The 17,717-nt window shown below is 37.3% G+C and overlaps 2 protein-coding genes and 2 long non-coding RNA genes across 4 annotated transcripts; all 4 read right to left on the bottom strand.

The window, feature by feature from the left end:
- Window positions 1-2,963: 2,963 nt before the first annotated feature.
- On the bottom strand, window positions 2,964-8,405 carry LOC141627364 (uncharacterized). Its single transcript, XR_012536933.1, has 3 exons — window positions 8,369-8,405; window positions 3,248-3,346; window positions 2,964-3,115 (listed from the first exon to the last, which is right to left on the bottom strand). It is a non-coding gene; the product is annotated as an uncharacterized LOC141627364 (long non-coding RNA).
- LOC141626695 (uncharacterized) lies at window positions 4,081-5,417 on the bottom strand. Its single transcript, XR_012536283.1, has 3 exons — window positions 5,344-5,417; window positions 5,145-5,212; window positions 4,081-4,764 (listed from the first exon to the last, which is right to left on the bottom strand). It is a non-coding gene; the product is annotated as an uncharacterized LOC141626695 (long non-coding RNA).
- Window positions 8,406-9,664: 1,259 nt separating the features above from the next.
- On the bottom strand, window positions 9,665-11,464 carry LOC141631014 (uncharacterized). The gene is made up of 4 exons (XM_074443742.1): window positions 11,371-11,464; window positions 11,115-11,240; window positions 10,112-10,303; window positions 9,665-9,997 (listed from the first exon to the last, which is right to left on the bottom strand). The coding sequence occupies exons 1-4, from the start codon at window positions 11,440-11,442 to the stop codon at window positions 9,665-9,667; spliced, it is 723 nt and encodes a 240-aa protein (XP_074299843.1). The 5' UTR covers window positions 11,443-11,464.
- A 3,556-nt stretch (window positions 11,465-15,020) lies between these two features.
- Window positions 15,021-16,724, bottom strand: LOC141631013 (uncharacterized). The gene has a single exon (XM_074443740.1). It carries the CDS (start codon window positions 16,722-16,724, stop codon window positions 15,021-15,023), a length of 1,704 nt encoding a protein of 567 aa, XP_074299841.1.
- Window positions 16,725-17,717: the final 993 nt, after the last annotated feature.

The following is a 17,717-nucleotide window of genomic DNA, read 5'->3' as shown; positions in this document are numbered from 1 at the left end:
AAAATGGTCTCTCCTAGCAGACGGAGAAAGTAACGGGCTGGGGTTAAGTGGATGTGAGCAACACGTCGATGAATGAAGGGAGTGTGTGCAAGTGTAGGCCAAAGCAGAGCCAGAAGCCTCCTAGGAGGCTCCAGAAGAGCGTCACTAACTAAACCTAACCGCCCCTTAAACTCAGCTAAAGTCCAGGTGAAAGTGGTGTTAAACAGTCTGAAAGTAATGCACTTGCTCCCGTGGTCGGTCGTATAGGCCGCAGGGCAAAAGGTGAAAGAGCTGAAAAATTCTAAGGTCGATTGTCGATATGTGAGCTCTTTCATGGTGGCCAAACCCGATATTCCCGTCCCGTTGAGGAGCTCAACAACGGGCTCAAAATTTACCAATTTCTCTAAGGATGGTCGACACAAGAAACTGGTCGATGTCATATCACATTCCATTAAATTTAAAAATCCAGTTCGGTGGGAGAGGGAAATGAATCGTACCCACGGAAACTCAGGTAAAGTCTCCGTGGAAGTGTCAATCTCGCGTTAGGCAGCAGCCCGTAGAGCAGCGGCACGAAACCCCGTAGTCGTCCCAGAGCGTGAACCCGAAGCAGCTACAGCAGTGACCACAATAGAAACAACAGTAGGAGGGACAAGGGCAGTGATAGCGGCGGTAGCAGTAGTAGCCGCGGTGGTGGTGACAGTGGCAGTGGTAACAACCGGGACCACCGCCTGAGAAACGGATGGAGTAGTAGCGGAAGTACAAGCAGAAACGGTTGACATAGTACAATCCATCCTACAATCAAAAGACAAGTTCCTAATCAAAATACAATCAACCAAATTTGGATTTTCCCCAATTCGACTTTTCAAAACCCTAATTTCGAAATTAAAGCAGAAAACGCAATTAAACATCAAAGAAAAGGGGAATGGAACTTATGTAACACCCCGGCCCAAACCGGGTCGGGAGCGGTTACTTATGATAGCTCACCAGGCTGTGTACATGGCCCACAGATCAACACGGGTCCTTTATAGTGCATTTTGTCCTCACTCATGCGCATCCCGGGAACCTTCCCAGGAGATCACCCATCCTAAGACTACTCCCAGTCAAGCACGCTTAACTTTGGAGTTCTTTCGCATGGATGACCATAAAAGAAACTGCACTTTGTTGATATGAGTAGTACTTCTAATCCCTTTAAGCACTAGTCATTTAAGCCTATCACTGGACCTCTTCAATTACCGTGGGGTGTTACAACTTACCTATGACGATTACTCAGCAAAAGATCAATTAAAAACCGAAAGAAAGCTCAAAAATCGAATGATTTCGATTTTCGCAAACCCTAGCTTACAATTCTTCAAATTAAATCGAAAATAAACTTGTAAATAAGGGGGGACGGTTTAATTGATGATAAAAAACTATTTAGGTAATTAATTTGGTGAGATATGGGGAAGAATTTGATGAATTAGGGTAGGGGATTAAGGGTTTTTGAGGGAAAAAGGGGGAAATTGAAAAAACAAATGAAGGTAAGTGAAGAAGAAAAGACTCCCTCATGTGCTTTAATTGCTTAAGTCACTCGATTGAGTGGTTTGAAACTGCTCGATCAATGATATTACTCCTCCATTTGCTTGATCGAAGGCTTTCAAAGTGCTCGATCGAAAACTTTTCCCTGTGTGTTGTATTCTGCTCGATCGAGATCTCTTGGATGTTCGATCGAGAACTTTTCCTCTTCAATTTTGCTCTATCGAGTACTAGACCACTCGATCGAGAACCCCTGAAAAATGACCATTCGATCGAGTGACCGGAATTACTCGATCGAGAGCTTGTACCTGGGCAATTTGCTCGATCGAGCACATAAAGCGTTCGATCGAGGGCTTCTCTCTTTGCACGCTTTCCAATAGTCATCATCTTCCCAAAACCTGCAATTTACACAAAAATACTACCCGCAAAAATACCAAAATAACGGTATGCAGTCAAAATTCGTCCTAAGCTAATTAAAACTAACTAAGCTATTACTATTGTATAAACGCAATAAAGAAGTCTAACAAATCCAAAATACAAATTGTTTTTACAAGCCGAATAGCACTACGGCTCATCTTCCAAAACACTTGAACAACCCAAAAGAGGGCTTCTGACTGGAAGAGGTCCCTTCAGCATCGCAGACCGTCCTTTTAGGCCTCCATGTACTTGAATTGATCGAAGGAGAGTAGTCCGCTGACAGGGCAGTCGTATACCCATAAAAAATAACCAACTGGCTCTAACTAATATAGCTAGGGAAGTCGGGTCGATCTCCACAGGGAGATGGAAAAATGTCAGCTTTGCCTAAGTTCGTCACGGTAACCAAATTAGGGGGTTCACTACTACAATTTTGCTCAAAGAGAACGGTTAAACACCGTTCTTGAAGCCTCTTTGAACCGTCCTGTGGCCAAGCGTTCTCTTTTATTTAAGAGAACGGTTGGTACGAAGTCAACCCGTTCTCTTTGTAATAACAACCAGAACGGTTGAATTACTTAACCGTGCTCATTGATTTATCAAGGAGAACGGTTTTTGGTTGAGAACCGTTGTCTTTGATAAATGTTAAATTTGACGCCTATTTTCAAAGAGAACAGGTTTAACATGTAACCGTTCTCGTTGTTTCTGATATTTGAATTTCGCGCCTTTATTTTATATTTTCAAATAGAACAGGTTTAACATGTAACCGGTCTCTTTGATTCTGATATTTTTTGTTTTAATATTTACGATTTTTTCGTATCCCTACACGATTGAATCGGATAGCGCATATAAATTATACCTGCAATTCATATACTCAAGAAAGTTTTACGCAACAAGAACCTGAATGAACATTCAAATTTAATTTGAATTCACAAGACAAATCGTTGTAAAATTATACCAACTCTTATCATGTCTTTAAGAGCCTAAAGGCTACAAATATCGAAAATAAGTACAAAACATAAATAAAAATCGTTCATTCCTCATCACTTAGTTGCCTAAAGTGCAAAAATAATTAAACTCCAAGAAGAAGCTACCAGCATGGTCTTCATCCAACATTACTTTAGGGTTTGAAATTGAGTGTGAATTCAGCCCAAATATTTCGCACATCGTCAATTTGCTCAACCGTATATGATGGTGGGGCGGTTAACATGAACTACATACATAAGACACCAAAAATTTAAGTTAATACACTATATACGACATGTAAAATAAAATAATTACTATGATGAAAATGAAAAATACAAAGAGATGAAAAATGATTGAAATGACAAGGAAAAGAACATACATTTGGGGTGATATTAACATATCTTGCTTTGATAAGGTCCAACATATATCGGCAAACATAATATCCGCATAATACGCTCCCAACCGGCTGCCGAGGACACTAAAATAAAAACCCATAATGATATTTTCAAAATGAGTAATTAGTTGTAGTCTTGTAGATACCCTATTCATTATGCCCCACAATGGTACAATCATCATTCTAGTCATCTTATTAGCTTAGCCACAAAAGCATTTACCAACACAATTAGCATTCACAACAGGATTTACATACCTTTGAAGCAATAGTATTAGTACTACATGTAAGCAATGATTTCCATAGTCAATACGAACAAAGGTATGCGTAGATAAATCTAACTAGCTACTGATGTTTATCAAAACGAAAAAGTGAAAAGCACAAGTATCTATTTTTGGTCTTCTCACTACAAGAAAAAGGCCTATTTGCAACGGACCAATCCGTTGCGAAATAACCCTAATCCGTTGCTTATATACAGTTTGCAACGGATATCCGTTGCAAACTGGTGCGTTGCTTATATGGCGTTGCAAATGAAAAAATATGCAACGGATCGGCGTTGCTAATTTTTATGCAACGGACGTATATTATTTGCAACGAATGATCCGTTGCTTAAATGAGGTCCACGTGGCACCTGTTTGGTCAATTATGAGACGGATTTCCGTTGCAAAAAAAATGTTTTCCGTTGCATAGTAGAGGGAAAAGTCAACAAATTGACTTTTTAAATTAATGGATAGCCGTCACAAAACCTGTAATTTCCGTTGCAAACACAAATGGGAGATTCAAGCATTCCTGCATCCATTTTCCTCCATTTCGTTACGATATCAAACAATTAAACAATAAACTTTAAAGAAGCCAACAATATAGAAACTTGGAATTGTTCATTTAGCAAATTTAAAAGAGTACATACATTGAAAACATCCTCAAAAAAATCCATACGTAATTTGCTAAGCAATTTCGTTGTCTAGCTATTATGGAGTAATCTAGCTAATTAGTTGGGATTGATGTCGAGTTGCCACTTCCACCATCATCATTGAAGTCGTCTCGATTTTGGAACTGGTTGCTATCACAATTTGGGTCAAAGTCAGACCCAAACTTTGCTTGTAGAAACGCCTCCATTCTTTGTACTTTATCTTCGAGCACTTTATTGCGGAGCTCAGTTTCAACATTCTTGCTCACAAGTCGAGGTAGTATTCCGGGCGAATAATCCTGGTCGATATTGTTGGACTCTCTACTTCCAGTAGCCGAGCGTTCAAAGTAATGCTCGCGTGCGACTTCAGTACCAAAAACTAACCCCTTCTTATTAAAGCCGCATTTTTCAAGGTAGATCGACAATCAAACACTAGTAAAGGCCATATGCAGTCGGGTCTAGGAAATCCAAATCAAGCATAAATGTCACACACATTGATCGACAATCAAACACTAGTACAAAAAACCTAATCCGAGGCGGCAAAAAAAGGGCTTGAGGCGTTTTAGGCATATCATCCACTATCAGCAAGGATTTCCGCCTATAACAGCAAAGAGATAACAAATGTCAGAAAGAATTAGCTCAAGGCAAATGAACTAACTTATGCACCATCACTACAAAGCACCATCACTACAACAGTACAAAGTACAAAAACATGGAACAAGAAGTTCTAATTTGATTAATTCTCTATAAGAATCAACAATGACAGAGACAAAGAGCAAAGCATAACAGAAATGATGTAATCAAACTTGAAATGGATGTCAGGATTATAAGTAAACACGGTCGTCGGCGAAATATTGAAATCTTCATTTACAACTTGACATATAAAGTTATAAATCATAACGAAGATCTAAATATAGCATGGAGATAAACTTTACGGATAACATTTCACTCAGTAGAGGAATGAAACAAGATTGATACCTTTGCAAAATGATGGACCATCTACTGCAGCCATGTTTCTGAACTAACTCAATGATAGAGTCATCCTCCTAAAAAGTTCGAAGTACCAAATCAGCACACCATGATTCCGCAAATGCATAGTCAACTCTAGCCACCAAATTCTCCTTGCCACGAACAAATGTATTTTGATACAATAAAAAGGATTGAATTTTTGATTTACCTCCTTACTCCAAGGTTCTTTGATCAGTTCAGGATTGACAACTTTTTGCCACCGATGCAGGCACTGAACATCTGTCCTACCCGGAAAATGAGCAGTTGCCAAAAAATTAAACAAAGCATATAAACAAATAAGTGCAATCTCACCCAGGCATACCGTATTACAGCACTAGAAAACGTAAAGCAGAGAATTTAACCTAATTGCATAACAAATTCATAATGAAATAACACAATCAATATGACTAAAACCTTGGTTTTTAATAGCATTAGTGATTCAAAATATAGAATAAATGAGAACGCGCGAATTTGTACTCACCAATTTGCTTCGAGTTCTTAGCATTGAATTTCCTTACAACAAAGGTGAGAAGACTATCCTGTAACAAGATCATGAAATCAATTAAAGGAACACCTTTTGCACATCTAACACCATTCAATTTTATCTATAATTGCTCTTTTAAAATAGTCTAATACTTGAGGTCAAGGAATATTTTACAAGATAATAAAACTATTGAATCATCAATATTTGAAGGTTGATCACAACATCACATCCGAGGAAACGCAATAAAAATATAAACTATCAATGGCATGCATAGAGAACTAGACCTACAAAACAACTACTCGGATGAACAAATTCAATATGAACAACTGCAACAAAGCCACGGTCTTTAATGATTAGGGGGTCTTTTAACATAATCACACGCTAAGGATGTCAACATAACGTAAACAGTGAAAAACATGAACAAAGGGAGGGAGAGGAAACAAAAAATCAATACCCTAGTTGGTTATAAATAGTGTCTAAGTGTCTTTATGACTTTCATTGCTGGTCTCAAGCCAGGATATAGAGGTCAGTTATGAGAATTATGACTGATACCATAAAACAAGTCACCCTCTATGGACATGAACCATAAACTCTGAACTAAACAGAAATACTCGAACATGATAAAAATAAGAAGATACCTGCAAGAGTGGACTGAAGCCAAGGTGAACAATTCATGCTGGTGTGACTATCAAACCACCAACAATGAGACTGCTGCTATGTTATGAGGTGGTCTTACATAAGTATATTGTATAGTAAAACGGTTCCTTTAGAATCATTTCTTCATCTAACTGATTTCATTTTAAATAAATTCGTTTTCAATTATATTAATCAGCAGACGGTTTTATAAGAGACTAAACGAGTCAATACCTATCATCAGTTTTTCTACTTGGAACCTTCCTTAAATCCCACCAAATCCGACACATGAACACGCATCAATTGCACATACTAACATATACGGACCTCAACAGACCACTAATCGTATTTTACGTGATAATAATTCGATTTAAGTTTCACCCTAAACAAAAAATTATCACATATACTAATAAAAACAGTTACTCCAAGCTTGTTTATCTACATCGAAATTACAGTGCTACTATAACTCAACTCTATAAAATTAGTCTCTTGTAACGCTGTTTAACACAAATGTTATGTAAAACGAATACAACCATCAAAGAAAGATTCATACTTTGTACCAAATAAACACAGGAACATCTCAAATAACAACATTTAACAACTATGGTGGAATTAAATAAGGATTAAAAACATACCTAGATCTAAAAGTGGGTAATTCACAAAATTGGGGAAATCCAAAACCCCTAATTCAGAAGATCCAAGAGATTAAAAAAATACCTTATTAAAAAAAAGAACGAAAAGGAAGGAGGAAAAAGGAGATGGTGGCAGCGATGGGAGAGTTAGTGGCGGCAAGGATGACGGCGACACCGGAGTTGTGGCAGTGGCACCGGAAGTGGAGGACTGTGGTGGTGGACGGTGGTGTCGGGTTTTAGGGAAGTTAAGGTTAGATATAGAAATTGATTTGGGATAAATAGAGTATACAATGTTGGGGGAAGATGTGCTGTGTGTTTTATGATTAAAAACAAACTGACGGAAATTCCGTCACGTAAGTCAAAATTTTGTTGACTTTTCTGACGGAATATCCGTCAGAAAAATAGAAATTCTGACGGATTATCTGTCAAAATACCGTCATTGAGTGATGGCGCCATTGTCATTATTCAACGCGCAATTTAATTCTGACGGATTATCCGTCAGGAACCATTTTCCGACGGAAATTCCTTCAGTTTCCCGAATTATCTGACGGCCTGGAGAATCCGTCAGAATTTCCGTCAGTTTCCCGCGTTATTTTTGTAGTGGTGGAGTTGGGGTTGTGAATTTTGACTTGTCTAAATAGTATATAAGATGAGTTTTTAATAAAGAGGGAAAATGGAAATAAAACCCGCGCATGGAGTTTAACCAATATGCAACGGATAGGCATTACAAAATCCGTTGCATAAATTAACCAGCTTTAAATTTATTAGGCGGGTAAATAGATATGACGCATATCCGTTGCAAATTTTCATTAAGCCGTTACATAATTTAATATCCGTTGCAAATTTTCATTTAGCCGTTGCATAATTTAATATCCGTTGCAAATATAATAATATCTGTTGCAAGTAATACTTAGCAACGACTTATACAGTTCGTTGCAATTAGTCCGTTGCAAATCAGCCTTTTTCTTGTAGTGTCTCAGTAGGTATAAGCAAATTTTCAACACCCTTATATGTAACCATTACTTGCATATTCACAGGACCACAAGTTGGTATGCCCCGATCAATATGTATCACCAATCGAAGTTGGAAGAATGGATGACCGGAATGATCCTACAGACAAAGGTCTAATGTCAGGTCTGATGGGGTATGGAGCAGGACGATGCAATCATCATGGTGCGTACCCTCCTCCATATGGGTACCCTCCTTCTCATCATTATCACAATCATTCACATCAGTCATATCCACCTTCAGAGTACCCACCACCAGGTGGTTATCCCCCTGGTTATCCCCCTGCAGCTTATCCTCCCCCTGGACCGTACCCTCCTCATTCCAGTTATTATCCTTCCTCCTCCCATCATTCAGGTACAACAACAACATTAAGCCCTAAGACTAAGGTTGACTCTATAAAGCTATAAAAATATTAACAATATAAAAGTTCGATATACCTTAATAATTTTCCAAGTAAGCGGTTTCGCCTCGAACCTGGCAAGTGGATCGATAGAGTTTCTTTTCTCGAACACTCTACATTTCAATTAACTAAAATAAGCCGTTACTTCAAACATAAATCAATGCACTAATAACAAGTATAATACACGATTTACCTAGTAACAGTTTCCACGAAAAACTGTCGAGGCTCCATATATCTAGCAGGATCACACCAATACACAGTACTATCAGATGGACTAATCACTACGATTAAAACAAGGGAACCATGATAATATCTTCAAGTAATTAGCCAGGAATAAATAAATAGAAGCAAGGTTGAAAAAAGGGAAAGTTTATGTATACCCTTCGTGATAAGGTGCAAATATAAGTTTTCGACCCCTGCCACACTCCCTACAAGTCATAGCTCTAGCAATATAATCCGAACGATACTCTTCACTTACTACAAAATTTAGACATCGTCTCGGGGAACAAGAATCCATATAAAACAGTAGACTTCAAAGTATCAGTAAGATCACTCAAATACCTACAACAATTTCAACTAAACTTGTTCATATAGTTCATAAGAACAATGGAACTTACTTTAATGTTATAAAATGTTAAATATTCTTACCTCATAAAAATAGAAATGTGAGAGACACCTATCTCGCCTTCGTCACACAAATGAATAAGCTCCTCATAAGAAATCAAAGCAGTGTATTGATCAAGGTGTAATATGTGGTCATCAATAGGAACATTAATAAGTGCTCCGCTCGTCTTCAATATACGAGCCTCGAGAAGTAAGGCATTCATCAGCGGGGTTCTCAACTTTTGCTTAAACTCACTACTAACTTCTACACCCAGAAAAGTCGGGACCAAAGGTTGTGGAAACCTTTGAGTCTTCTTCTTCTTCTTCTTCATTACGATCTCCATCTTTTTTAAATTTTCTCCAAAAAGTTAACATTCATAATAACTAAGTATAGCATAATACACTTGATTTTTAGAAAATATAAAATTACCTTACTAGGACTATGAATATGATTCTCAGGCCACTGAACATATGAGTCCTTCGCGTCAATCAATACTACCAAGTCTTCCCTAACTGGTACAGGCAACTTAGCATTTTCCGATCCAGAATGTACTTTCTTAACTTGTACTTTCTTATAACCATCTAGTAGTGAAGTGCCATAAACACTTATGAATTCCGATTTACTTTCCATGTACATCAAGCCTGATGCCACCATCTGATTTGGATTTCCGGGTAATGATAATTCACAGTCTCTCCAACCCTTAAAATTTAGTAAAATCAGAATTTGAAACTAATTATCGCACATATAAACAGAAATTTTGTGCAAATCAAAGTGATAAATCAAAAGATATACCTGTTGCCCACTAGGAGGCTCTTCACGCAGCGGTATTTTTTCTTGGGGTGGCTGTTCAGAGTGTGTCTCTTGACCAGATTGCTCCTCGCTCTCTTGTATTGATATACCATGAGAACCATCCGTAGATGCACCAACATTCGATCCTTGAGTACTCATAGACATTCCCTTCATGAAACATTCTAATACTTCTTGACTTGGCTTCTCACCACTTTGCCAAAAATGCACCATCATCTTTTGCATATCTGACACTTGTGTTTGCAAAGTGTTTATCTGCATGTCGTAAAAATAAATTCTCAAATCAAGTTTAATGTAAAATAATCTACAAACAATAAATATATTTAGACCTTTTAACAAATTCTTTGCATTATATACATAATAAATTACCGTCTGTTTGAGACGCTCTACTTCTGTCGTCGGTCTTTTGGGAGCCTTTCCAAAATACTCAGTTATGCATATGCGATCAGGAACTCCTCGTACACGGCCACCATGTTCAGGTTTGCCGAGTGCCTTAGCAAGTATATCTTCTCGTCCTTTAGGTACAAATGTACCTGCCTCCACCTCCTTTTCTAGTTCTTTCTACACCCATTCATAATATTATATAAATACATATTTCTATAAATTCCTAGAAATAAATAATGATTCATATATTGTCAAGTATTATGGAGGTATGTTTGCTGGAATAGACTCAATGTTCCTGGGATGATCCGTCTCTGTAGTGTTGTATCTTTGACGACAGACTATTCTTATACCTTTAGTGTGCAAGTACTGGGATTTTACCAACTCATTCAATAGCAATTAGGACGGAGAACTGATTATTAGGACAAATTTCAGTAACTGGAATCGATGCTGGTCAACGAATCAGATCCCTCATTTCTCATGTCCGTATCACTAATTCTATCATCCCAACTTTTCCGACTTATTCCGACTCCCGTCCAGACTCTAGACATGTTAAACTAAGGTGACCATAATCACTACTTTGTATACTGCAAACGTAGGCAACCAAGTAAACAAGCTCAACACTCAGCAGTACACTCAGCAGTACAACCAAATTCACATGTGAAAAGTTGAAAACTCTGCAGGTCTTTTGTTTCAACTTTCAATATACAGGAAATTTTTGTCCTGCTTGTGACTTCTTGCTAGAGCCCATAGACAAACTGATTTGTACAACACTATACTCTGTCCAATTAAATATCCCGACATGTTTCCAAGTTTCTCAGGTTCTACAGTCTTGCCTCGCCATTTAATTGTTATTCTTATACAGTTTTGCAAAGAATATAGGCTTTGGTTGTAACAATTTTGACACTCTGTACCTATTTTTTTAGATCAATATACCTTACCTTACACCAAAAAAAAAAATAATGATTCATATAAAAATTGAAGAACTTACAATTTTCAAAGTGACTTCCTTATCATATTCAGTCAGATTTCCGTTATTAGGCGTCTGACCCTTTAGCCAAGTTAAGTGTCGGTCAACTTTCTCCAATATGTGTCCTTTAGCGGCAAAGTCTTTCTTCTATAAAAAAATTATGATTATTACTGTGATGAAAAAAAAAATTATGATTATTTTAGACTTTTAAGTCAACAAGGAAACTGACAAGTCTTGTTAAGACTCTACATCAGACTCGACTTATCCAAGTACTTACGACTTTAATTGTAATCCCACGGTAACCTGCTCGAGAGCCATAGAACCTTGTCTTCTTCATAGAAGCATTCATCTTGTTTTTTGCACTTATTTCCTGACATTTTACAAAAGTATAGTTATTAATTAATGTGAATAATCGGTACAATTAGATTTATCTTCAACACTGGTACATTTAGATTTATCTTCAACTACTCGGTAACATTTCTCTGTCTTGGCAGCTGTTATTATCAGTCTTTTAGTACTAATACTGGTGGATAAATTGTACCAGTGCTGAAGATGAATATCTTCATAACAACAATATATATGAAACTAGGATGAGAGGCCCAACAATTCAGAAACTTAAATCGCTTCTGAGGGGTAGGAACATTATGAAAGGTTAGCACACTTGGATGAGTATTACGTCTCAAGTCTGGCACTTTCCCTGATTGCTTTACACAAGAAGCCAGGTTTCTGGTATTATCAGATTGTTTAACAAACTTGAATTCTCCCTTCAAGTGAATTGTTGTTCAGATAGGTCCATGTCTTGGATGGAGGTGTGTGATTTGATCCATTCAGGAATCCGACCACCTATTCTACAAGAACCTAAGAGAAGTGTAAGCACTCGAAATGGGGGCCTCCAACTAGTGCTGAATTTCAAGCTTAGCAGATTGTCACTTAATACCAAAGTCTCCAAATGGGGGCCTATCAATGTACTCATAATTTAAAACACCCAGACAAAGAATAGAAAATGAATTAAACAGAACAAATGATTACTTTGCTCGAAATCCGGCAATAGTAGGCGATACAAAGATAACACAAGTCACACTTTGACATTTCAAGGACTCCTGTACAGGCAAGGACTTGAAATTTATTTGGAGAAGTCACTGAGACAATGACATCCCCATCAACGAAAAGGATATCGGAGGAGTACTATCAGTTTAAGAACCAAAAAACCCGACCAAAATACACTCAAATGACTATAAACACCAGCTAAATGCCATTTCCTAACAATGTACTCATAATTTAAACACAACACAAATGCCATTCATCTGGTATTTTGCACTAATAAGTGAATATTACCTTAAATGCAGCAGTAGTGTGGGATGTCACAAACACACGCCATTCATCTGGTGTTATATGGTCATACAATTCTGGTGGTGTCCTCTTTATTGCTCCCGTCTCGTCGTATAGCCACTTACTGACTAAGGTGCATTTCCACTTTCTCCATAAACTCCCGGCCTTCTGAAGACACCAATCATAACGGTCTTCGATGACGGTGAAAGCGCCCTATACACATCAAACTCACAAAAGAAGTTGGTTGATTGGTTAATTGGGTGTCTCTTGGAACAATGAAGTATACACATCAGCCTTTCTGAGTAAGGTTCTGAGCTCATCCAGCTTATCTTGATTGGCATTTGGAGGATGGATAGATCCATTACAAAATGTCCTACTACTAGTAGTACCATTATTATTATTCATAGGGTTATTTAATGACAATACTCCAAACTATTACACTGCTTCTTAAAATACTACAAGCTTTATTTTAACTACCAATATACCCAAGTTTTACACCCTTTCTCTTGTATTAGAATAGGCAGACCGGTTACCTGCTAGGCAGGTAAAAATGTTTTAATCCCTCATTAACAACTGTTTTTTTCTTTTCTACTGCCATCTTTATTCTATCAACTCCATTAATACTCACTCTCTCTTCTTCAACACATTAACACCATTGTTGCTCCTCACCCACACGCCCAATTAATCTTCTCCTAATCAATCTTCAGATTAATTCTTCACCTTTTCCTTCAATATTCTCCCCAAGAAAAATCCAAAAACCTTATCAAAAATTAGCCGACAAAGAAAATCAATTAGTATGATGCTGAAAAACACCTGTTTATGAAGAAGAAAGAGGCCAATTTTATTCTGAATATACCAAATTGTTTACATCATAAACAAAGCAGCTTTGAAATGTTTCCGTTATTTCTAACCAATTGAAAAAATTCTTAAACATCAGTTTGGGTACATCATGTTGCCTACATCTGCTGGCATCATGGATCACGAAGAGGCTAGGAGAAAGAGGTGTCTAATGGAGGACCTTTAAGCTACTTTGTCCTCCCTTATTCCCGACATGCTAAGTCAGTCTTTATTGATATTGATGCTGGAACTGAGGCGATGATTGAGCAATATAGGGGTGTGAAAGCGAAGAAGCTTCGTTGCGGCGTCGATATCGCCAACCCCAATGAGTCGTTGGGGATATTTGCAGAAAGATTGAGAACGATAAGCGTGATTTGGGGCTCTTTGTAATTTGTTTTTAAAGTAGTTCTGATTTGATATTTTGGATTATGTTAATTAGAGTTTTTGTGTGTTTTTGATTGATTTGTGGCAATTAGAAGTGGATTTTCTGGGATTTTCTGGATTTTTAAGGGTAAGGAAGAGGAAGAAGATGAAGATCATCTATAAGGAGAAAAGGGTGATCTTGTTACCTGCTATTATAGGTTTAATAAAAGCTAATTCTATTAAAAGTGAAGGGGTGCAATAGTTGGTAATATTGGTAGTTAAATTATAGCTGGTAGTATTTTGAGAATGACCCCAATAGTTTGGAGTATTCTCATTAAATAACCCTTATTCATATTATTTGTCTTATTAAATCAAACGATCAAATTCCCACAAATTACAAATTATATATAGTGGCCAGGTACTAAAAAAGAATGGTAAATGTTTGAGAAATAATAAAGGGGTGGCAACATAAAATGTTGATAGGTGGATAATCGTAGCTACCTAATTAACAGACAGACGAAAATAAATAATGAAAGAAAGAAATAGAAGAAGACGTGTAAAATGTTATCAGAAATAGTACTATAGGAAGAATGTAAGTATGTCTTTGTTTAGTCCGTCAAAGTTAGTTCATCTAACAACATATACTTGTACTAAATAAAGTATAGCTAGATAATGTAAGGGAGGGAGGGAGTAATATAATAGGAGACAGCAGTAGTAATAAGTGAAAGGATACAGCATGGAATTATAGGTGGGAAAAGCAAGCAAGCAAGCAACAAGAAGAAGAAGAAGATGCAGAAGAAGATATAGTCGTCTATATGATATTATATGATACGATAGATGTATCAACCAACCAACTACTACCAATTCACAAAGAAGAAGCAATTAACGAAAAAAAAGAGGCGACTTGCACCAACAATGAAGTATGTATTTTTTTGCCTCACCGTGATACTATCCAAAATTTTTTCCCTCGTGACATCATCAACATCGTCCCACGATTCTACTGTGCAACTAACATGCCTCCGAGCAGTAACGCCTATCCAGCTACTAAACTTCCCAGCGTATATTCCTGTAGGCAATCTGTCTTCTTTATCCCACTCCAATTCAATTGGTTTTTTCTCTTTCACAGCTCTTGACACTAAGTCCAACACTGTTTGACCTCTCTCCTTACACCTTCTCTTCCTCTTGTTGCCTGTCTCACCATCATCGTTATTTTTATTCTTCTTAGCTCGTTGACGCCTTTGTGGACCCATTAATAAACCTGCATTCAGAAATTAGCAATTCATCAAATTCATTAAATGTATTAAAATAAATAGACCGTGTTAAGTTTGACAACGTACATAGTATTTATAAAGCTGTTTTACATATAAGCATAAACAAAAATTTAAAACCATAACTTACTCATGTGTCAACACCGCGAAGGCGTTTTTTCGAAGGGGTATCGGTAGTAATCCATATTCCTTCATTGTGATCATCGCGGGTATATAAACTCGAAGTGTTGAGAGTGTCCGAATCATCTAAATTGGATACATTACGATCAAAACCCTCAAATACAACATCTTCATCAAAACTATCCACATCTCGCCTACTCCTTACGGATAAAACAACTGACCAGTTTTTATCCAATGGATCGGTGACATAAAACACCTGCTTTGCTTGAGTAGCTAAAATGAAAGGATCTTCCTTATGTCCAAATTTATCAAGATTCACCAAAGTAAATCCTAATTCATCCTTACGAACATCAGTTTTACTTTGAGACCATTTGCACCAAAATACAGGTATTTTGAAATCTGTGTAATCTAACACCCAAATCTCTTCAATAACTCCGTAATAATGCATCTTACATAAAACTGGATTCTTATCTTTTGAACTAGAAAAGTGCATTGCTTCAGCTTCTAGACACACTCCACTATTTTGCATCGTACTCTTGTCATCTTGCTCACGAGTGTAAAAGGTGCACCCATTAATGGCATAACCACTATAAGAAGATGCATATGTATTTGGTCCGAAGCAAAGTCTTCTCAATCGGGAAGAAATACAATCAGGATATTTTTTCAGGTCTTGTATCACTCGACCCTTGAACCAAACTCTAAATGTCTTGTTATGCTCACTTGTGATCCACATCTCGGTTTTATTTCGATGATTCGTCCTTAAGAAAACCATGTGTTCCTCAATGTAAGGTTGTACCTCATCCTCGTTATGAAGGACATATGTGTGTGCTGTATGGAATTTATCAATTGCCATATTTTGACGGACATGACCCCTAAGACCTTTGCCCATCATCCAGTCACTATGTCGATTTTTAGGAATGCCAAGTAACTCAGAATTTGATAAGTGTGTATAACAATAAGAAAGTGCTTCATCAATGATAGCACGCTCATTGATGCATCCTTCAGGACGATATCTATTAGATGTATAATCCTTATATACTTTCATCAATCTTTCAAAAGGATATTGATACCTTAAGTAAACAGGTCCAAGATACTTGATCTCTCTAACCAAGTGTACAGTCAAATGAACCATGATTGTAAAAAATGAAGGAGGAAAATAAATTTCGAATTGACAAAGAGAAGTGACAATTAGATTTTGCAAAGCATCTAACTCTCCAGGATCATTAATTTTGTTACATATGGCATTAAAGAAAAAACAGAACCTGGTTATGGCATATCGAACCTTTTTAGGTAAAATAGAACGAATGCCCACGACTAGTAACTGTTGCATCAAAGCATGACAATCGTGAGACTTTAGACCACTAAGCCTAAGATCCCGCATTGACACTAGGCTACTAATATTCGAAGAATATCCCTCTGGAACTTCAACACCATGCAAACACTTACAAAACTCTATTTTCTCCTTTTTGGAGAGTGTATGGGCAGCAGGAGGCAAATAAGTCCGTAGTCCATCCTCTTGCGGGGCTAACTCGGGTCGAATTTTCATATCCATCATATCCTTCCTAGCCGCCGCGTTGTCTTTTGACTTATTTGGGACATTCAAAAGAGTGTTGATAATATTGTCACAAACATTCTTTTCAATATGCATAACATCCAAACAATGTCTTATTGACAGTTCCCGCCAATATGGGAGTCGCTCAAAAAGAGGTGACATTTTCTTGTATCCACGAGATGCTAATTTAGAACCCTTTTTCCCATATGTAATTTTAATATCTTTTACCCTTTGATATACATCTTCACCGCTTAACGTCTTAGGACATGGACGATGATCAGGTTTTCCATTGAACGGTTTTTGTTACCTACGATATGAATGATCTTCATCCAAAAATTTACGGTATCCTAAGAAAGCTTGCTTTCTATAAAACTTCAAATAACAAGAATCAACATCTTCCCCACACAAGGGGCATGCCTCTTTTCCATGCACAGTATGTCCACACAGATTACCGTATGCAGGAAAATCAGATATAGTGCATAATAACATAACTTTCAAATTGAAAACACTATTTTGGTAGGCATCAAATACTTCTATCCCTTCATCCCACAATGTTCTCAAATCATCAAGAAGAGGCGCCAAGTAAACATCTATATCATTACCCGGTTCTTTAGGACCGGAAATAAATAAGGACAACATCAAATATTTTCTTTTCATGCACACATATGGAGGTAAATTGTAAATAGCTAAAAGTACAGCCAAGTCCTGTGTTGACTACTTAAATTCCCATAAGGATTCATCCCGTCAGTAGAGAGTGCAAGTCGAAGATTTCTGGGTTCTTTCCCGAATTCGGGATACTTGGCATCAATGTGTTTCCACTCTAAACCATCAGACGGGTGTCTCAATTTGCCATCATTAGCTTTTGCAGATTTATGCCATGTCAACAACTTTGCATCTTCCTTATTTGCAAAGAGTCGTCGCAACCTAGGGATTATTGGAAAATACCACAAAACTTTTCTTTGGGATCCTCCTTCTTTTTATATCGCCATTCATTACAAACTGGACAATGAGTCAAACTCTCATATTCCTTGCGATATAATATACAATCATTAGGACATGCATGAATCTTCACATATTTCATACCAATTCCTCTAAGTATCTTTTTTGCCGCGTATGTACGATTAGGAAGAACATTATCCTCCGGAAGCATGTCCT

The sequence above is a fragment of the Silene latifolia genome, chromosome Y (assembly GCF_048544455.1).
Source record: "Silene latifolia isolate original U9 population chromosome Y, ASM4854445v1, whole genome shotgun sequence".
NCBI classification, from domain to species: Eukaryota; Viridiplantae; Streptophyta; class Magnoliopsida; order Caryophyllales; family Caryophyllaceae; genus Silene; species Silene latifolia.
This window is presented reverse-complemented; position numbering and strand designations above follow the sequence as displayed.